Source organism: Coturnix japonica, chromosome 2, assembly GCF_001577835.2.
Source record: "Coturnix japonica isolate 7356 chromosome 2, Coturnix japonica 2.1, whole genome shotgun sequence".
NCBI classification, from domain to species: Eukaryota; Metazoa; Chordata; class Aves; order Galliformes; family Phasianidae; genus Coturnix; species Coturnix japonica.
In genome coordinates this window covers 87,386,785-87,408,527 of record NC_029517.1, presented here as the reverse complement: position 1 = coordinate 87,408,527, position 21,743 = coordinate 87,386,785, and the positions used below count along the sequence as shown (strand labels likewise).

General features: G+C 41.2%; 1 protein-coding gene across 3 annotated transcripts; it reads left to right on the top strand.

The window, feature by feature from the left end:
- Nucleotides 1-8,342: 8,342 nt before the first annotated feature.
- On the top strand, nucleotides 8,343-21,743 carry SEH1L (SEH1 like nucleoporin). 3 transcript variants are annotated; one of them, XM_015855298.2, is made up of 9 exons: nucleotides 8,343-8,517; nucleotides 12,785-12,835; nucleotides 13,222-13,368; nucleotides 14,342-14,553; nucleotides 15,476-15,574; nucleotides 16,211-16,351; nucleotides 16,567-16,724; nucleotides 17,399-17,549; nucleotides 20,990-21,743. In XM_015855298.2, the coding sequence occupies exons 1-9, from the start codon at nucleotides 8,407-8,409 to the stop codon at nucleotides 21,177-21,179; spliced, it is 1,260 nt and encodes a 419-aa protein (XP_015710784.1). In that variant the 5' UTR covers nucleotides 8,343-8,406; the 3' UTR covers nucleotides 21,180-21,743. The 3 variants fall into 3 exon arrangements, with proteins under 3 accessions (XP_015710784.1, XP_015710786.1, XP_015710785.1); XM_015855300.2 differs by having other exon boundaries at nucleotides 19,461-21,212; XM_015855299.2 differs by having other exon boundaries at nucleotides 19,394-21,212.

Below are 21,743 nucleotides of genomic sequence, written 5' to 3'. Positions count from 1 at the left end.
CAGAAAGGGCAGCCAGCCATGGATGTTCTGATCGGGCAGAGACTTCCAGAATAGCTGTGGCTTTGTGAAGCAACCCTTCCAGCAACCTAAGAACCTGGGATGTGCAGTCAGCCCACAACAACCTTACACTGTCTAAGTGGGAGGGTTCAGGGGAGCGCAATGTGCCGCGGTGCCCAGGGTATGGCTAAATCCATTGCGAGGAAGAGGTTAGAATTCCGGTCATGCTGCCAAGAGAGTGACTAGCACTCCAGTGGGTCGCATTCCCTTGTTTTATCTTCGCTTTGAAAAAGGGATCTCCTCTACTTGTCTGGTGGCGCTTGTATTTTTGTTAGTTGAAATCTTTTGTCCCTCTTTTCAGCCCTAACTACATGCGATATTTATCCAAATCATCGTTTTGGGCAGGCTAACAAAGTCCAACGTAGTGAGTGCTCCACGGGGGCAGTCAAGCTTCTGGTGACTGTAATGTTCACCTGGTGGACACAAGATCCCATGAACATTCGAACTCAACTCTGAACACATTTATCCGTAGCCCCTTTCACAGATCTGTTTGTGTTAGGTAATTGAAGATCCTGCTCCTTGGAACTCTCCATTTATAACTTTCAAATCCATGGGATATTTTGAAAAGAAGTGTGATATAACTCGTCATATTTCTATAGAAACAGCATAAAGCGAGCGTGACATTTAAAACGGTTTCAACTCAACTCGCAGGGTATTTATAGGAGGCTCGGACTTTGAAACTGCGGTCCTGGATTTACGCCCCCAGTTATCTTCCTCGGGTCTTTTAAAATGTATATCTCCACAGATTGACGCAGGACTGCTTACATGCTGTTCAGGCAAAGGTTTCATTAAACTAAGAGGTATCGGGTTTTATACCCTGGACGCCCTAGGCGGCTACAGCCCAATCACTTTTTCATTACTTTATCGAGCGTTAAAGAGGTGCTACTAACACTGTCAGTTTTGCGGAAGCATGCATTATGTTGGCCAGTTGCCCAGCCCAAGTCCCTTGAATTCGTAAAATTGCTTTTCCTAATTTCGTTCCAATGGGATGTTATCACGATCTTCTTGCACCTGATCATTCGTAACACGGTGCGTCTTATTGCAGGATTATATGTATTTTCATCTGCATTCAGTCTTATGTTCCACATTACAAAAACTAAGCCGCCTATTCACCTGAACTTGAAGGCCAAACCAAAGACCCGAGGTGCTACTAACCACTGTCTATTTGCCTAGAATAAGTTCCTTCTACATAGAAAGTGTGTTTTGGCAGAAGTTGGTTGGGTGAAACTGCAGAGGAATACTGGGTAAATGTTTTCCATGTTGAATGAAGTTTTTCGTTCGGTGTCCCTCTAGATTTGTGTTCCAGTTTGCCTTTTTGGGTTTCGGCCAGCAATACTGACACACATCGCTCTTCGTGCTGGCTGTAGTTGGGCCCTGCCCGGGACAATTATGCCTAATTGTTGTGGGCGTGTAAAAGTTCCTCTTCAACAAATTCGTAGTTTCCGTCATTTTTTTTTATTTTTTTCTCCTTTTTATATATAGTTTGAAATAAAGTTGTAAATTTCTTTCTGGCAACGGGATTTAAAACTGTATTCCATTTTTATTCTTTTATGTTATTGCATTAGACGACCCGAAGTGCCAATAACAGGAAAAGGTTTGCTCTTACTGCTACCTGTAATAATTGTTTTTAGAATCTTATCATTACTGACTTCATGGAAGCTTAAATCCAGCGTGTGATAATGAGCCTTCAACATAGATTACAATAATTAATTCTGCCTTTCCTGTGCTAGCAGAGATAGGTCTGTGCAAAATTTGTGATGTCTTTGTTCTTAAGTAGGCTTTAATAGATTTGATTTCATAGAGTTTCCCGTATAAGCTCGTCCTGCTGAGATAATCAGCAGCCCTGGAGGAGCCAGGTTTCCTGAATCACTGTTTCAATGGCAGGGTTCCCTGTATGTGCTGATAGTTCTGACTGCTGAAGTATCACTTGGCATGTGATACAGAGTAAGATGTTTGTACTGGTCAGTGTGTAAAGACACCGAATCTTGTATGGGCTGTGGGATGCTACATAAGAATCAGCAGAGCTAGTTTTATCTTGAAAGACAGGATTGTAATCATCATAGCATCTCTCTTTTTGCCTTAAAACTAAATCAGAAAGTAAGATGGCAAGTAGATTTGCCTGTAGGGTGGTAAAGGCTTGTGTGAAGTTGTTGATTTGTCAGGCAGTATGACTTCCTAATAAAAACAAACTAGTAGCGCAAATAAAATATATCTTTCCTCTGTTTTAACACGGTGTTTGTGCCTTATAACAATGACTTTGAAATGATCTGGCTAAGGAAGGAGTCTTAAAGAAATCTGATTCGAATAACAAATATCTTGCAGTCTCTGAACGTATGCTGTGTTCTCTTTGGTCCAGGCACTTAAAACCTGTAACTTTCTGGCATATAAACCTCTGTAACTGCCAAATTGATTTGTTTGGTTTCTCAAACAGAAAAAAGAGAAAGAAAAGAACTGGGAAAAAAAAGAGAATAACGTACCAAAAGAGCGGTCCGTATACTAGGTTTTCCAATTGGAATGCTGTCAAAGTTTTAAATGTCTTACTTTATCCAGTGGCACAGGCCCAGCAGTTCACATGGTTGTTAAGGTGTCCTAACGCATCTTTTTTCATCACCCTTTTATAGGAACAATGTCTTAACAGTGTTAGATCACCCAGAGTCAGATTCCTCTCAAGATTTAAGAACAAAATAATGCATTTACTCAAAAATAAGTGTAAAAATAGGTGTACTCAAAAACAGCAAGTAGGGTGATAGGGAGACAGGTGAGGGAGCTGGCTGCATTAGCCATTGCAGCTAAATCTGCCGTCAAATGTGCTTCAATAGTGTGCAGCATTAATGTAGATTTTACACAAGTCTGTCATAGAAAGTGGGGTAAGTACTGAGTGTCATAGGAAAGGAGGTTCCACTGAAATAAGGCAACATGCCTGTGCATGGTTAACTCTTTGACATTTACATCTTTTGACATTAGAATATTGCACTGTTGGGCAAAAATGGAAATAATGTTTCATGTTTATTAATCTTCGTTATTCAGGAGACAGCAGGTAGGTAAACTCTGTGCCCAGAACACTTCTTTTCAGCGATTCGTGTGTGTTTATCCTCCATGCACACACAGTTTTGTTTATATTAATATCTCAGCCTGCCATCCCCCTGCAGAGCACTGCAGTGTGCTGTGAATTCTAATTTGAGATGTCTCAAGGGCATTCATTAGGCCTGAAAGTTATGCTTAGAACTTGAGGACAGTTTATCAGCCACTCACCAAGGATGCACGAATCTTGAAGAATTATACTACAGCTTCCTCAGGAGCAGATTTTTAAGTGAGTGAAATGCTGAATGCGTTTTGTCAGTTATGTATGTTAGGCATGCATTGTTTTCTCCACAGCGTGGCCTGTGGGTTACCTTGGGCAGGAAGCAATTACTGGTAATTAACATCACTTATGTGCCCTTCACTGAGAAAAGTATGCACTGTTCAGCAGTTGTTGTTGAGTCTCCACGATGGAGCTGTGCAGGAATGTAAAAAGTGCCATTATTCCTAAGGCATGATGCGAACAAATGTGTCTCAAAATACTCGAGTGCTCTTTTCAGTGTGTTCACACGGGGGATGCTGTCTTAGGTTTGGATTGTGTTTTGACACGTGTCTGGTGCTTTCAATTTCAATGTCTGTCACAGCGCAAACATTCCTGTAAGGCCAACTAACCATGTTAATCAACACAGGCCTGGAGAAAAATAGACTTAAAAATGTGCAGACTTCATTCTTGTCTTGCAGTAGTGAAGTTTAGAAACAATCTAATTGAAAATATGTAAACGTGAACTATGATCACACAGTTTATGTGACATTAGTTTAAAATGATGCAAATTCTTTGCAGCATCTAATGATTGGTCCCTTGGGTAATCTTCCTTTTAGTCATTCCTATTGGACAATTCCTCCTTGCTGTGGTTCTGATCTAACAGCAACTCTGCAGTGTGACATGGTGAATAAAGTGGTCGTGGATGAACATAGTCGTGGATGAACTCCACAGTCCTTTTTTGAAGGGAACATGCTCCTGTTTTCTGCAGGTATGGTAAAGGGAGGACAGCGGGACTAGATGATCTTGTATGTCCCTTCCAACCTTCTGATTCTATGATTCTATGACCCTATGATTCTTACAGCTGACTGCAAAGCATCGTATTTGTTGGTGAGAATTTGACTGGGAAGGTGATGGAGTTTGAAGTTTTTTTATTTTTTTTAATTAAAAAATTTAATTAAAAAAATTAATTAAAATTTAAATTTTAATTAAAATTTAATTAAATGCAGGAAACAAAATACTCAACATTTCCAGTGAATGGAAACTTAGCTCTTGCAGTCGTGTGTCATTGAGAAGTTAAAGTGTGGTTCCTCTGGAATCCTGTTTGGGTTTTCAGTGCATGTTTTTAATCCTGGTGTTTCAAATACCTAGGAAGATCTCAGTGAGAGGCAGAGTCTATTCTGCCTCAGAAGAACTGAAAGCATTTTCTAGCACTTTGAAACCCTTGGTCTTTCACTGCCCTTTCAATAATATTCCTCCAAGTCCGAAGCTGTCTGGAAGCACAGGCGCTTGTCATGGCTGGGATTCCTGTTAGTACTGGAATGTTTAATAGAATCTGGTCTTCTGGTCATGACTCTGCAAGCACCTACTTTTAGACACATGAGAATGGCCCCAAGGATCATTCTTTTGTTGAAAGTTAAAAGTATGAGGCTGTTTTCAAGATGAACTCTGCGTCTATTAAACTCACTGCTGCAGAAATCTATTAATGATGTCTGTGTGTATGTTTATATTTAGGTGGGTAATCTTGTTGGGATTGAGGAATAAGTGTTTTTTCTGTAAATGCTGATTTCAAAAGCTCTTTGGCTTATTATAGCTTAACAGAATTCTAATGAAGCCTGGTTGTTACGCTTAGCAGCAGCAAAAGTACCAATCATGTAACAAGAGTTATGAGTTATTAGTTATCTCTGTAGCTCATACTGTGATGGTGGTATCAGCTTTGATGACAGAAATCTTTCAAACTGCCTTGTACCACTTCTGCTGCACTAGAAGCTCAGATTTTTACCAGACAGAGTTTAGATAGCATGCCCTAGTAGAAGCCTTTATTACACTCTTTCCAAAGGGAAAGAAAGATAATTAAAAACATTTATTTATACTGACGACCAATGCTGATGTTTCCATTTGAACCTTAGAATCTTTCTTCTACTTGAATAGAGAACAGCAAGGCCAGCTTAAGGTGCAGGAAATACATGTGCAGTTTGCCTATGGATGCTGAAGCACAGGGCAGCAAAGAAGTCCTACTAGAGAGCTGCCAGGCTCTGCTCTTTCTTTCCAGTGCAAACACCTTTTCTTCTGAAGAGAGAAAGACAACTTGTATGAGCTGTTCATGCTGTATGAACAACTGATTTCTAGATCCTGTTAGCAAACTCTTTCATCCTGAGTGAAATATACTTTTATTTCTATATGTTATACTGTATTTAAATGTTTTATACTCACTCTCAGAGTGAGTATGTGCCATCAGCAGTAGCAAACGAGACCTATCTGACTCAGTCTTATCTCTGCCCCTTCCCTTTATGGGCGCAGCTGAGCAATGGAAGAGATGGAGGAGATGTCAACAATGTCTATGCTGCTGCTGGAGAGGTATGAAGAGTGGGCAAGGAGAACCTGAATCTGGAGACTGGAGGGGTTGGGATCCAGCAAAAGATGGAGAGGGTCACTTAATCCTCCTCGCAGTCAGCCAAAATCCCTCAGTGCTCTCAGCCTGTCTCTGCATTGAATTGTCCTACACCTCCCTTTTCACTCTTTCACACTCTTTCATGCACCACCACCTTCCATAACCACGACACTCTTTTTATACTTTATAAATAATAAGCAGACTACAGTGGAAATGAGGCTAGACTTCACCGAATCCTGTTTGACGTCCCTGTCCAAGTAATTAAATATTACTGTGGTGCTGTGAAATCTTATTTTGTAGCACAGCGAAAGATTCACATTATCCACACAAGTAAATGCACTAAAGGCTTCCTTAACTCACAAACGAGGGCAAATGCCTGTTCTGTAAGCAACAGATTTATTATTGCTTTTAGTATTACATTAGGTGCAGTCCACAAAAGATGGTTTGACTGTCAACTTTGTGAGCTATTGCGTACGTTGTCTTAGTTCTGCTTATTCTTTCCATTCACACCAAAACAGATGGGAAAGTCACAGCTACTAAGTTCAGACTTATCTGTCTCCTCTATGAGAACTCTCTGGGCTTGCTATTTTACATTTTTACTCCTACAAGCTCTATTTCTATTTCCCATCCTGACATCACTAGTTTAAAGATAGCTCAGATGTATTTATATGGTCTGAGATCAACCCTCATATCCATCTGGTACGAATCCATTACTACCTTCCTAGCTGTCAGTTATGTTGCATGTCTGGATGTTCTTTCCATTTTCCTTTGCATTTCTTTGCACATTAATCTGACTGAGAACAGTTTAAGCCCCTTGCTTATATAACACCACTTCAGGTTCCCCTTAGCTCACTTGTTTTTGTGCTGCTAAAGCTATATTTGATCATGCATGTTTTGCCCAAATGGTGTTTCTTAGGCTAATCAAGAACTATTTTAGTTACCATGTCTTCCAGTAAGGTTTTCTTCATTATGTGGTAAAATGTGATTTCTGGAGTTGTCATTTATCTTTTTCTGGTATCTACGTAAGAATTCTTGGTTTTTTTAGATAAACATTAAGTTTTAATTTCAGATTGGGACACCCAATTGATTTCCTGTCAAAACAAACAAAATCAGATTGTAAATCAATCTGTGATTGTAGCAGCAACAAAGCAGGATGTCCTATAAAGGACACTCTGTTCACTCTTCCACTTCCTCTACACGTGCATAGGAGTTTGACTCCCACTTTACTCATGTGAAGACCTGTGGACTTTACCTATTCCCACATCTGCCCGTGTAATATGTGTTAGCTGCTGATTTCTTTCTGCCATCTCTCAGTCACTTCATTTGACTTACACTCTTAACTCTGGTATTTTCTTCCTTGAACAGAATCTATCTCCTATCTTTCACATACTGCTGAATTATGGGTGCTTTCGCCTGAAACCCCCATCTTTAGATTTCTAACTTCATAGAATCATAGAATCATAGAATCACCAAGGTTGGAAAAGACTTAAAAGATCTTCCAGTCCAACCATTCACCTATTACCAATAGCTCCCCCTAAACCATGTCCCTCAACACAACATCCAGTTGTTCCTTGAACACCCCCAGGGTCGGTGACTCCACCACCTCCCTGGGCAGCCCATTCCAGTGCCTCACCACCTGTAGAACACAGTATTTTACACATACAAGAACACTTCCAGGCAGTTTGCCAAACGTTTGCAAACTGTTTCTGATCATTAAGCTTTGGAGACTCAAAGCTAATAAACCTACTTAATGACTGGATTTGCTGGATTGTTTTTCCCCTGAATCAAATTGCTCTATAATACTCGTACTACTGTATCAAATCAAAGTACTTCCATTTCCAGAGTGCCTTTATCCATGAAGCAGTTGATATTCCAGCAGTTGCTTTGAGTATCTCCACCAATGTTAATAGAGTCATGCTGAACTTCCAGCTGAAGTTAATGAAGTTACGCAGGTTTATTCAGTCAACTTGAGCACAACGTCAGCATACAGTGTCAAAAGTGGAAAACTATCCTTATTAGAGATATTTTTTCTTTCTTCTATGCTGTGGTTCAATTTAATGTAATCTACAGATAATAATGAATCCAAACATTCAAAAATAAGTATCAGTATTGCCCCGATTCAGCATGCCACTCCTCTGTATGTGATCTAGCAAATAACAAAGTGGAAATACCACTGAGTTTTCTGCCTCAGACATCACCATGAATTGAATGTTCATTCATTCAGGTCTTCAGCTCAGCTCAGCCTGAGGTTAGATATTGCAGTCCAAATTTATGGCTCAGTGACTGGAAACTGCAAATGATCTGATGTTTCTCCAAGTCCAAGCACGCATCCCATTATCTCGCTACATGGCACAAAGTGGTTGCACTCAGTAACCGAGGGCGCTTATGTCCTCCTGACCATTGCCAATGTACTGAGCAGCGCGGCGTGCATTTGTGCGCTGCCACTCCCACCCCCTGGATGCTGTAGGAACAAGGCGGGGAGCTCCATCTGCACAGCACCCCCTGCCAGCGGCATCCAGTCACGGCGGCACGGCACTTAGTGCTGATTTACACGTGCCTTACCCAGAGCCGAAGGAGGCAGCCCTCCCTGCGTCCCCGCACGAAGCTCCGCCTCCTGGCTGCGGGCGGGCGTGGCGGAGCAGGCGCAGCGCAGTGAGCGTGGCGGCCGGGCGGCGCCGCGATGTTTGTGGCGCGCAGCATCGCGGCGGATCATCGGGACCTCATCCACGATGTCTCCTTCGACTTCCACGGGCGGCGCATGGCCACCTGCTCCAGCGACCAGAGCGTCAAGGTGGGCGCGGCGCTGGGCGGGACGGGCGGTCGCACGCGGCCTGCGGGCGGCGCGGCCATGGCGGGCAGGGCCTGGGGCCGCGCTGCGGAGCCTGCACGAGTCCCGACCGCGGCCCCGGCGTGATGCGGGGCTGGGTTCGCATCATGCGGCATCGCGGTGCTGCAGGGGGACGGGCTGCTCCTTCGTGAGCCTCTGCTGGGCTGCAGGGAGCGGCTGCTGTGTGCCTGGAGCTCCTCCTGTCCTGCACTGACCTTGGTGCCTGCAGGGGCACTTGGAGGTGTTCAAGACCAGGTTGGACGGGGCCCTGGGCAACCTGATCTAGTAAAGGTGTATGTTTGGTGGCCCTGCCAGGCAGGGGGGTTGGAACTACATGATCCTTGAGGTCCCTTCCAACCCGGGTCATCCTGTGATTCTGTGACCACTGAAGTTAACTCTGGACGTTGTTTATCCAGTGACCTTGGACCAACAATTAAATTTAGTACCACTCCAGAATGGACTAAGTGCTTGTTCCTTCACACACCCATTTGGTTTTTTTGGGTCATTGGCTGGAAATTACCCAAGTATCACTTATCGGAAATGATCTGTTCTGTGCTGCTTTTCTGAGAACCATTTTGGATATTAGTAGATGAAGAACAAATTCTTCCCTGAGGTGACTTTATTCACAGATGCACTCCATACCAATGTTAGCTGCTAAGAAATGAAGCTGTAATGTACTTAAGCTCACCACGATGTGAGAGCTGGAGTACATGTAATTCCTGATTTAAGTTTTATAGCCCGTGGCCCAGAAAAGAGAAGGATGCTTTCCTCCCTCAAGAAGAGGATAGAATCTGGAAGGGCTGGGCACTCCTTTGGCATCTGCTAGGGAGAATAAAAAGGTGAATAAAATGGTGATCAGAATGAAATGAGTTTCATTGATTCTCTGTACATACAGTGGAACTTTACTATTTCAGCCTTTGGAGTACTGTATTCCTTGTTAGAATGAAATTAAAACTCCTCTTCATAAAAATGTTTGCCAGTTTTCCAACTGTACCATTGATTTCCTCCACTTACTCTGTGCAGTATTTTGGCGTACAGCAAAAGAAAACAATACTTTGAAAACTTGCATAGCAAAATACAAATCCTTACAGCAGCAGTGGCAGCAGAATCACAAGGGACCCGAGCAGGTTAGCAATTCAGATAAGGACATCTTAAGGGATCAGCCACAGATACACAGCAGTGGGATTCTGGTGGCCAATGTCTACTAAAAGGTGGTTGTGTATCAGAAATGGAATTAATGGGCGCTGTAATTATGCTTTGAAGACAAGCATGACACAGCTATGAGCAGAATAAATGATTATCCTAACACTGTGGTTTGGAGTTCAGTGTAGAAGAAATTCATGGCCAAGGAAGAAAGGAAAGATTAAGGTCTATGTAAGAGACGTTTCCTAGTGCAGAGATTTGTGCCAGTCTGCATGGCACTGGACTCCTATGGTGAAGCTCAAATGACTGTGGAATGCGAAAAGGAAATTGCAGCTGGCAGAAGTGCTGTCACGAGTGAATGGACACTGGTTAGCAGAAAGGGCAGCCAGCCAGGATGTCTGATGGGCAGAGACTTCAGACTGCTGTGGCTTTGTGAAGCAACCCTTCCAGCAACCTAAGCTGGGATGTGCAGTCAGCCACAAAACCTAATGTCTGTGAGTCAGCGCATGGGGTGCAGGGTATGGCTACAGGAAGAGGAGAACGGTCAGCTGCCAAGAGAGTGATGACTCCAAGTTATTGTTTATCTTGCTTGAAGAAGGGATCTTACTTGCTGGGGCTTGTATTTGTTAGTTGATCTTTTGTCCCTCTTTTCAGCCCTAACTACAGCGATATTTATCCAAATCATCGTTTGCAGGTAACAAAGTCAAACGTAGTGAGTGTCCAGAGTAGCTTGATGTCATTTCACCTTAAAAGATCATGAAATTACCATCTGAAACATTTTACCAGATCTGTTTGTGTTAGTTGAGCCTCTTGAAACTTCATTTAAATTTAAACCATGGGATTTTTGAAAAGAAAGTGTGTATACTGTCTATCTATAGAAACAGCCTACAGCTGACATAAAGGTTTCACACTGCAAGTTTATGGAGGCTTGAAACTGCTGGAAGGCCCCCAGTTTCTCGGCTTTAAAATGATATCCTCCACAGATTGCACAGGACTGCTACATGCTTTCACCACTTCTAACCTCACAGTTGTTATACCAGAGCATCACTTTTCATTACTTTATAGAGGTTAAAGAGGTGCTTAAACTGCAGTTTTGGGAACAGCATTATGTTGCCCAGCAAGTCTTGAATTCGTATTCTTTCCTAATTTCGTAATGATGTTATCATGATCTTCTAGCACACATTCTGTACCACGGTGGCTTATTGCAGGATTATATGTATTTTCATCTGCATTCAAGCTTATGTTCCACATTACAAAACTAAGGGCATTCTCTGAATTGCAGCCAAAAAGACCGAGGTGCACAACCACTGCTATTTGCTAGAATAAGTTCTTCTAAGAAGTGATGTTTTGGCAGAAGTTTGTACCGAGGAATACTGGTAAATGTTTCTGTTATGAATTTGTGTTCTCAATTTTGTGTTCCAGTTTGCCTTTGGGTTTCCCAGCATCTGAACACACCAATTATGCCTAATTTTGTGGGTGTAAAAGTTTCCAAATTGTGTTTCCCTCTTTTTTTTTTTTTTCTTTTTTAATAGTTTGAAATAAAGTTGTAAATTTCTTTCTGGCAACGGGATTTAAAACTGTATTCCATTTTTATTCTTTTATNCTAGTAAAGGTGTATGTTTGGTGGCCCTGCCAGGCAGGGGGGTTGGAACTACATGATCCTTGAGGTCCCTTCCAACCCGGGTCATTCTGTGATTCAGGGCTGTTCTCACACATCTCTCAGCCCTCTTTCCCAGCTGCTGCTCTGTGGCATTATTTCTCTTCCTTAAATCTGTTCTCTAAGTGCACAACCAGCATCACTCAACTCTGGTAGCGTTGGGTCCTGTTGGAGCAGCTGGAGCTCTGAGCTGACGTGGCGTACGACTGGGCTGTGCTCACACAAGCCGCCCTGCAGCACCCCAGTACCAGAACCCTGCTATGTGAACCCAGTATGCATGCAAAAGGCTTCTTCTTTCTGATCATGTGTTAAGAAACAAACAAAACCATCAGTTTTTCTCAGAGAGTGGTCAGGCACTGGAATAGCCTGTCCAGGGCGGTGGTGGAGTCGCCATCCCTGGCAGTGTTCAAGAGGTGTCTGGATAGGGAGCTAGGAGATATGGGTTAGGGGTTTTTCTATAGGTATGGTAAAGGGAGGATGGTTGGACTAGATGATCTTGTAGGTCCTTTCCAACCTTGTGATTCTGTGATTCTGTGAACAGCAACAGGAAAAAAGAAAAAGCAACCCAGCCCCAAGGAGTGAGCCAACAGCCTTTGATCGGGCTGAGTGTGTAGAACTTGAAGCCTAAAAAGTAAGACACCAAGATGTAGGTAGATCTTCTAGAAACCACACCTTTAACCACGTAGTGTAGCTTTCCAGTTATAACAGAGTCTTTAATGAGACTGTTGAGAAGTTTTACGGCCATGTTATTTTTGATGTAGGTCCCACCCTCCACAAATGGGCCCTGCAGAACAGCAGCTGCACAGAAGTTGCAGCATTTCATGGCTGATACGATTGGTGGCTTTTCTTACATCAGGGTGATAAACAGAGAATAGGAGGTTGCGTTACCTGTTTGTGGTTCATAGATCAATTTAGAAATATTAGAAGCAATGATAAGATCTTTTACCCCATTTTGTACCACTAGATTTGTTTTGTTTGCTGCCTTGCTTTGACTTGCAGTCACAATCCACAATCTCTGTAGATCCTCTCCCATAGAGCTGTTCTGTTCTGTCTGAGGTGACAGCCAGGAGCCACGTCAACATTTGGGGACCACATCTGAGCTTGTTGGGATGGCTGCAATAACACAAAGTGATTTGCTACTGGGATGTAATGTCAAAATGAAGTATTGAACACTACCATAATGTCTCCTTGTGAGCAGTACGTTGTTTAAAAATGACAGACTTCACATGATGGTGGATTTTGCAGGCGTGTGCCTGTTCTTCATATCGGTAGGAAGGAAGTTGAGTGTAGTGTAGTTGTGTAGTGTGCCAAGATTATTCCAGATGAAAACATCCAATAGTAATTTCCCTTTTCTGAGTGGCTGTGTTTTCTGTTATTATCTAGTGCACTTATCTACAAATTATATGATTGTCTTCTGTTTTTTTTCAATAGGTCTGGGACAAGAGTGAAAATGGGGATTGGCATTGCACTGCAAGCTGGAAGGTTTGTATTAATAGTCATTACGCAGTAATGCTGTGATCTCTCTCTTTCTTTTTGTAGAGCTTTTATACTCCATTTCTCCTGTCAAGACAGAATCTTAGTTGGCAACTATTTTTTTTTGAGCGTAGGATTTGAAAGCAATAATGAGCAGTACCTAGATGTGCTCTTCATTACCTTGTAACAGTTAAATAATAGCAAAACTTTACAGAAATTAACGAATTCAGCCATTGCTTTGAACTTTGTATAAGAATTTAGGCACCACAGGAATGGTCACACTGCTTCAGACTGCTTACTTCTGTTTTACAGCCACAAAAGTGTGTGGTAAGCCCTTCATGTTCCCCTGCAGTAACGTGTTTCTCTGTACTGTCCCATTCTGTGTTATCTTGCAGACACACAGCGGCTCTGTGTGGCGCGTGACATGGGCCCATCCTGAATTTGGGCAGGTCTTGGCCTCCTGCTCATTTGATAGAACGGCAGCTGTGTGGGAAGAAATAGTGGGAGAATCCAATGATAAACTGCGAGGCCAAAGTCACTGGGTAAGATTTTAACGTGTTAATTACAGTTCTTACATGTGCCCATAAAAACAGGTTTGCTGTTCCTTGTTGATTTGTTTGCTTATTGTATTGGACTGAAGCTTTAAACTGTCTGAACTCCAGCATTACACAGAAGGCTGAACATGAAGTTGTTGTAAATACCGTTTGCTGGACGTCTGGGAGTCTGCAACATATATGCTATTCCTGAAACAGATTGCAGGAGGTTTTCTTCTCTAATAGAAAGTGTCCTTGACTTTAGTGTGTTTTGTTCATCTGTGGCAGTGTTCCAAAATAGAAGGAGTACTATCAGGACTTCTGGACAGACAGCAAAATGGCAACATTCAGACCAGTTAGTGTCACTAATATTGGTATTTTTAGGTGTTCTGCAAACCTGCAGACGTGAATCCCATACGTGATGGAATTGAAGTTGTAGGTTATTTTATTCTTCATTTATCTGAAACCATCTTGTGCCATTCTTTTTCCTCTTTGAAACTGTAGCTCAGGTTTGGAGAATAAAATGTTTTGCTCAGAAGTGGATTTTCTGGGTAGCATTTCACAGGGGGAATTTCTATAATAGATTTTATTTTTTTTTTTTTTTGCAGATACTCAGTCTTACAAATGTACTGTTCCTCCAGTACTGTATTCTACCTTCAGTTATCTGCAATTTTCTACTTTGTACTAAAGCTTCCCAACATTGAAGTTTGGAAGTTTAATCTAAACAACTTCTGTTGCTCTCAGCACTTTGATATCACAGTGTGTTTGTCCTTGCTTGAAATGGCAACAGTGCTGTACTCTGTTCTTTTTCCCATTAAGTCGGTGTATAAAGTTATTCTCGTTCTGGATGGAAGAGGTAAATGATGCTATGAAGTGGTATTATCAGACTTTCACTAGCTTCTGGGCAACGGGACTAAAGTCAACAAATTAGGAAAGGCATTTCAGATGGAGACTTCCAAGGGTTTCTGCCTTTCTTTTGCAGGTAAAGAGGACCACTCTGGTAGACAGTAGGACATCTGTTACAGATGTGAAGTTTGCTCCCAAGCACATGGGTCTTATGTTAGCGACTTGCTCAGCAGATGGAGTTGTAAGGATTTATGAAGCCCCAGATGTGATGAACCTCAGTCAGTGGTCACTGCAGCATGAAATCTCATGTAAGCTAAGCTGCAGTTGCATTTCGTGGAATCCTTCAAGGTATGTTAAAGCTGAAGGTGTTGCTTTATGACTGTGTAAGCAGAAGATCCAAAATGTTCATTATGGAAGTGTTAGTTCAGGGAAGTGTTATAGAACGTCATTCTGTCCTGTGAGGTTCTATTCACATCTTAATTACAAATAGTGATGAACAAGCTAAAGAACTGCAACGTGCTTTCTTTATCCCACAAAACTTAGCTGAGTGTTTCCTAAGGAAAAGTGTTTATGAAGAGAGCGTTCCCATGTCTTTGCTTCAGGAAGTTGTCACCATAGGTAACAAGGATGTGCACCCTTAGCAGTGCTAGGAACCACAGGTTTTACTAACACAAAGCCTAAGGGTTGTATTATTCCTTTAGTTGTATCTTCAGGGGCTCAGTCATGATTTAACCTACTTGGTCAGAAAGAGACCAGAGGAATGTGATGGTTGGGTTGTCCCCACCCTGAAGAATACATAAGTCATCTGTCCTAAAGGTTAAGAGTATAGGCTTTATCTCTACATCACCCTCAGAAGCTGTGCTAAAAGTTGATTTAAAAACTAGTGCTCGTATACCTTTTGTAACTGGTTTTCCAGAATCTGAATGAAACCCCCCTAAATCAGTCACTGCGAGTACTGCATTGGATGCGGATTCTGCCATATTCCTTAGAGCAAACTTCACTGCAAACACATCTATGAATTTAATCTCGATGTCTGGGGGCATCTGTTGTCCTGAACTAAATTCCAAATAGTGTCCCTTAATGGTTTATCTTTATTTGTTGTATAAGGTAGACATTCAAGAGAACAGAGTTGAGGTAGTACTGGTAACTATGAATGATACTTTGTATTTCTTTCTAGGCAATCTTTTTGTTTTATATACAGGTGTGTCTTAAATTTTGGAAGTTACTTGTGAAATAATTAGTAACAGAATTTGTATCTTTTTACTTCCAGCTCCAGAGCACATTCTCCAATGATAGCTGTCGGAAGTGACGACAACAGTCCAAATATATTGGCTAAAGTTCAGATTTATGAATACAATGAAAATACCAGGTATGCTAAATAACAGTGTATTTATGGGATCTTAGAATAGCTTGTAATGTCCAGCCTTCTGTTTCGTTCCTGTTGTTCCTTATGGAGTGAAGGGGGAAATAATAATACTCCTCAATTTTGTCTGTAAGGCTTTGGACAGGAGAGGCACCTCAGAATGCTAACAGATTTCGAAGGAAATGGCAGATTTTGATAATTTTATTCTGTCAGCACAGAAACTCTAGTGTTCCTACTGGAACTTTAAAGGGAAAGTGGCTTTTATTCTTCTGCTAAGTTTTTGTGCAGAATTTTGCACAAGGAATTCCTTCCGGTCACACAGCTGAATTGCCTTCACCTGTGCTCCCAGGGCTGACCAAGTCCTTTCCCCACGTGATCATCCAGTGGCTCAGGCCATGACTCAACAGTTCCCATACATTCATTGTTATGACATTAGTAGTTAACGTATCTGATGAATTCACTTTCTGAAGAAATCAGCTTGTAGTTATTAGCTAGAATGTAATTTATGTTAAAATAATTACAGCTGTGCATCGTTATGTATCCTAACCAACCACCTTTTCCCTGCTCTGTTATGTCTACTTTACATGATTAGTGAGCCTGGCAGTTTTAATGGCACTAATGGTAATTTTTCATGCCCAACAGGAAATATGCGAAAGCAGAAGCTTTGATGACAGTCACAGATCCTGTGCACGATATTGCGTTTGCCCCAAATCTGGGAAGGTCCTTTCACATCTTAGCTGTGGCAACCAAAGATGTACGGATTTTCACACTAAAACCTCTAAGGTGAGCTTAAAAGGACAACTGGAGCATGGTTCAGTATGATACGGTGCATCCTGTAGAGTCTTTCTTAGTAGTACCTGAGATGCAAAGGATATCTCTTAGTACTCCTAATGTATTATACAGCTGCTAAGTACATTTCTTGAAGGATCTAGTCCTCTTTTTGTCGTCGTATTCAAGCCAGAAGTTGTGTGCAAAACTGTCCCTCCTCTCTTTAACAGGAAAGAGCTGACTTCATCTGGAGGATTAACAAAGTTTGAAATTCACATCGTGGCACAGTTTGACAATCACAACTCCCAGGTGTGGCGAGTCAGCTGGAACATCACGGGCACGGTGCTGGCCTCCTCTGGTGATGACGGCTGCGTTAGGCTTTGGAAGGGTAAGAACTCTACAGGTCTTCTGCTTCAAGTTCATCAGCTTTGTGCTATGCTGAATGTATTCAAGGAAGTTTTTTTGGTGTAAAAGGTTGTTAGATCAGTGAATGATATGTTTTTACACTGATGTTCCGGACAAAAAAGCAAATACAGTGCTGGAACATGGGCATGATTTAAGTTTCTGTGAATAGCTGTTACTGTGCTATATCTGGTAACCTTGAATTGTTTTAGCAGATCACAGCTATGTAAAATTGTCACTATTTGGAACTAATTTGTATTGAGTTGTTGTCTTTGCCTGCTGCCAAACCCTGTGAAACTGTGTTCTGTTAAAACAGTATTCAGGCAATCTGGCTTCTTCTTTTATTCCCTTTGAGCTTTTTTATATTTCTGTTCCAATTTCAAGCAGTGACAACAAAACTCAGGCAGTTTCCTCATCTGTTCTCAGTAGTTTCTCAGTTGGCCTATTATTAAGGATAAAGCAAACTCATTCTTACCACTGAACAAAATGTAGGTTTAAATAATGGATAAGCAGAGGATGCCAAGCAGCTAAAGGACCAGCTACTCAGAATATATATGTTGGTGCTGAAGTAGATTTCTAATTCACACCAGATACCCTGCAGTTGAAATACCATAACTTTCAGAGTCCAAACTAACAGTTTCTGTCTGTGTACATTTGCAGCTAATTACATGGACAACTGGAAGTGTACTGGTATACTGAAAGGTAACGGGAGTCCAGTCAACGGTGGTTCCCAGCAGGGGATTTTTAACGCCTCTCTTGGTTCAGCCAATACAAGCCTACAGAATTCACTAAATGGATCATCTGCCAGCAGGTAGGCTAACTGCTAGAGGGACTGGATCTCAGCAAATGCTTTCTTCTCTGAATCTTCTTAATTTCACTTAGTTTTCATGTCTTGTATTCTTTTAAAGTGTGGTGTCACTTATTGCACGAATACTACTGCAAGCTATTCTGGCCTTGCTTTGTGTCAGTGTCTGCTATGCTAGTAGTGAGAGGAATTACCTTGTATAAACAAGCAGTGGAAGCAATGGTTTTTACTTGCAGTCTTTTTGCATTCTTAAAAACTTTCCTGAAGTAGTTCTGAATCAGGAGAAATTGATCATACTGCTTTGTAACTGCCATTTAGATGCACGTATCGAAGTTAAGCGAAAATACCAGCAATAAAATCTGTTTTTGACTGGGATAGTGTAGCAGAATGGAAGAAGGAAAAGAAAGACACTTTGTAGCATAGGTCTGCAACAAGCATAGGCTGGAGTTTGTTTATTTTACTTGCATTTTTGCAGGTGTAACATCATTTGAGTAAAAATTTGGTTTTTTTTTAATCTTCCTTATACAAGTGGAATTGTTACTGCTTTCTATGTTTTTATTCTTTAACTGCTACTGAATAGGTGAATTAAACTGCCTTAACCAAAACCAGCTTTTAGTTTGTGTACACTCAGCTCTAGAAATTTCTGGGTCCTGCATTTGTAAGGGGAAGTGAGTACAGAGCTTTACAGGATGTGTGCCATAGAAGGGCTTGGTGTGACCAAATCCCACAGCAGAATCTTCCAGGTTCTTTGCCCTCCTCTGTTAGTTTTTCCCCAGATGCCTTCATTTCCATCCATATACAGCTACCAATGGAAATCTTTTTCTTTTAATTTAAAATGCCCATCAGTAAAGCACTAGGATAGTTTTTGGAGTGTTGCTATTCCCCCTTCTACCACCCCTGTGCAGTCCTGGCAGTTCAGAATGGCATTTCTGGCTTCCAAATCCCTAGCTCCATTGAAGAGAGAAAGGCATTCACATTTCTTCACAAGAAAAATGGAGAGCAAGAGGTGGTTATGGGACAAGCCTCCAAAGAGAAAGGAAGCCAAAATTATATTGGTCATCTGGTTCCAATCGCTACTTATTGTGTAGCAAAAAGTGCTGGAATTATTCCCATCTTGGACATGGAATATCGAAAGACATGTAGCTGTAAGAGGTCTGTGCTCCTGCAGGGAGGAGATAGAGGCCATCTTATACCTCTTCAGTACAGGGGGTGGATCCATAATCTCCTTATCTAAGCCGTGCTGCCAGAAAGACAACCATACCCCACCCCAGTGGTGCTGGTTCTCTCCCTTACATTGGTAGGAAGCCATCATGAAACTGAAACTTGTGCTGTTATTTTAGATTTCCTCCATCGCTCTGTGTTTTGAAAGTTAGGTATTGGGAGTCACTTTTGGTTTACAGAAGTAAGGCTGTGGAATCTAATCCATCCTGGGACATATTCATAGTAAGGTGCACTTAACACGATTTCTGTTATAATCATGTTGGCATGAACTGCATAAACATAGTTGCTAACTATTTCTTAGCAATTAACATTTATAGTAAAGATTTATTTACTGACATTTGACTAAATTGGTATGCTACACAATCTACTTTATAACCACAAATGTGATGTTTTGGTGTTGATATGTTTAAACACATAAAATAGCTACGGCGTAGGCACATTGGGGTCGCTGGGAAACTGTTAAAACACAGTCACCAAAGTGGGTTCTCAGCCAAAATAGTTTCTAAATAGAAGATAGGGATTGTTGGAAAGGAGTTGGTAGGGTGATATTGTTATGCTGATATAATTATGTATGTCTGGATTTGTGATACAATTTCCCTTCTCCATCTGTATTATGTCCTTTTTAACAGAAAGCAGAGCTGATACCAAGCTAACTGGAGTAACTTTGATGTTTTGCTGCTTGTTGCATGCACACAGGAATGGAAAATGAACTCCTTTTTCCCCTCCCCAACGCCGTTTGACCTCTCCCAAGACACCAGCAGCCTGCTAACTACTAAACGCTATTCAAAAAACCTTTTTAAACCACGTTGTGTACTTTTTTTTGTACTAGGCCGCACAGTTTGATACTGTTGAAACTCCTGATAGAAAAATACTAGGAGAAGCTTTTTGTTAAAAAAAAAGAAAAGAAAAAAAAATCTTCCATCCGAGCAGTTTCTTAAAATAACTTGTCCAATGAGCTTGTTCTTGAGTCAGAATGGGAATCTTGTCCTTGGTTGGGATGGGAGGAGGGAAGTGACCATTAAAGTAACTTACATTTAAAATTGTTTTGATAACTGCTGTGTTTTACATTTCATAGTGTTTAACACTTGACTGAGATTCCTTAACATCACAGATTTGTAACTGCTTTGTAATATATGCAACTGTTAGTTTTAAAGCGAAAATTGTGCTTTGACAATTGTACAGATGGTAGCTTTTGATAGCTTGCTATTGCCTGGTTTATAACTTAGTATGACTTAAAATATGTGTTCTGTAAGTACTGTCAAACTTTCTTCATCCTGACACAGACTTTTTCTGACGTGTTTGTATGTTCTTGTGGCGATGATTCCATGCGTAACTAAAATCCTGAGCAAATGTTTGAGCCATACGCAAGTCGAAACCAAAATGCAGCCATGTTGTGGATTGTCCGTTCATTTCGTAAAGTGTACAGCTGTTCTTTGAGGCAAGTCCACAGAACTGTAAACAGACAACACCTGTAGGTATCTCATGTAGTTAGACTAAAACACACGAGCATTACGGGTAAGTTCTAATAAAAGCAGCAGAAAAATGGCGTGGTGTCATTGTGAGTCCTGGAGTCACCGGGAAGCTGAAGTTGATCCTGAGTATTTTGCAGAAATACATAAATATACACAGATTGTACTTGGCTGAAAGCAGTTATCTTCTGTAAATGTAAGCTATTAAATTTCAACTATTGTAAAAGCGATGTGATGTTTTTATGTCTGCTCTGGAAGTCCAGTGAAGTTCATCTGAATTAGATGCATCCGCAGAAAATGTACTTGACGTGATTTTTAATGTTGAACTTGTGTCGCAAACGGGGCGTTACTGAAAGCTGTTAACAGGTCACAGGAATGATGTGAGGGAGAGTGAAAGCGTGTTCAGAGATGTGTTATCAAATTATTCCAAAGCGGTTCATTCATTCTGTAAAATGTGTACTAGAATTATTATTACAGAATTCCTTCTATGAGTTTCAGGGCAAAACTTTTTTTTCCTTAAAGAACAGTTTCCGGATTTGTCTTATTTTGAATTACGAGCCTTGATTTCTGCTATTATGTTCTATTGGTTTCGGCATGGATATACTAAAGCTTTTTTTTTTGGTTTTGTTTTTCCAGCATGTCTTTTCTCCCCTTTGGTTCTCCTTGTATTTACTGCCTTTCTCTTTTTTCTTGTTTTTTGTTTTGTTTTGTTTTTGTTTTTGTTTTGGTGTTTTGTTCCTGTCTTAATTGTTTCAGGTATTTCTTTCCCCCTCTGGATTCCCCACGGGCTGGATCGAGATGGTCCAGTCACGCCCAGCTCCTTCCTCCTCCTCCTCTGATAGAGCACTCTTGCGATGCTGACACTGCCAACCTCCAGTATCCTCACCCTCGCAGACGATGTGTATCTCGGCCTCTTAATTTATTACCTGAGAATGAAGGGGTTTAGCGCGTTACTTTGAATAAATGGTAAAGGGCCTTATACTGATGTTTGTGAATGCTTCCATTTCCGGCTGCTTTTGTGTTCCTTCTCTCCTCCAGAAGATTTAAAACATTTGGGGTCTTCATGCATGTTTTGCAAAACAAATTGCGGTATTTGGAACAGTTATTTGTGTGCATCAAAGGAACATGTCACAGTTGAAAGACTTCAGATTAACAACACGTGCAAATGTGAACCTTATGGAGTAGCCAACTTCAAAGTGCCTGCCCTGTTGGTTTTGTTTTTCCCTTTTCTTTTTGGAATCAGTTTATCATGCTCTTGAATTTTTTCTTTTATATATTGCACTGAGAAATGTGAAGTGCATTCCCAAACTTAGACATATCTTCAAGAAGCGGTTGAATAACTGAAGGATGACGTTGGATCAACTCGTAAAAGAAACAGAACCATTCCTGTGTATACTGCAGCAAAATGCAATTTGGAATGTTGGGTTACTTTTAAAGAAATTCCCATCTTGCCATATAAATATTTAAATTTTATAATTGTGGTTGACTAATAAAATTATTTTGAAAGCGG

What these genes read in the sequence shown, in the direction of transcription:
- SEH1L (XM_015855298.2), top strand. Translation starts at nt 8,407, where the DNA reads ATGTTTGTGGCGCGCAGCATCGCGGCGGATCATCGGGACCTCATCCAC. An exon ending in CCAGCGACCAGAGCGTCAAG is followed by an intron (nt 8,518 to 12,784) that starts GTGGGCGCGGCG and finishes TTTTTTCAATAG; the next exon opens with GTCTGGGACAAGAGTGAAAA. An exon ending in AATGGATCATCTGCCAGCAG is followed by an intron (nt 17,550 to 20,989) that starts GTAGGCTAACTG and finishes TAATTGTTTCAG; the next exon opens with GTATTTCTTTCCCCCTCTGG.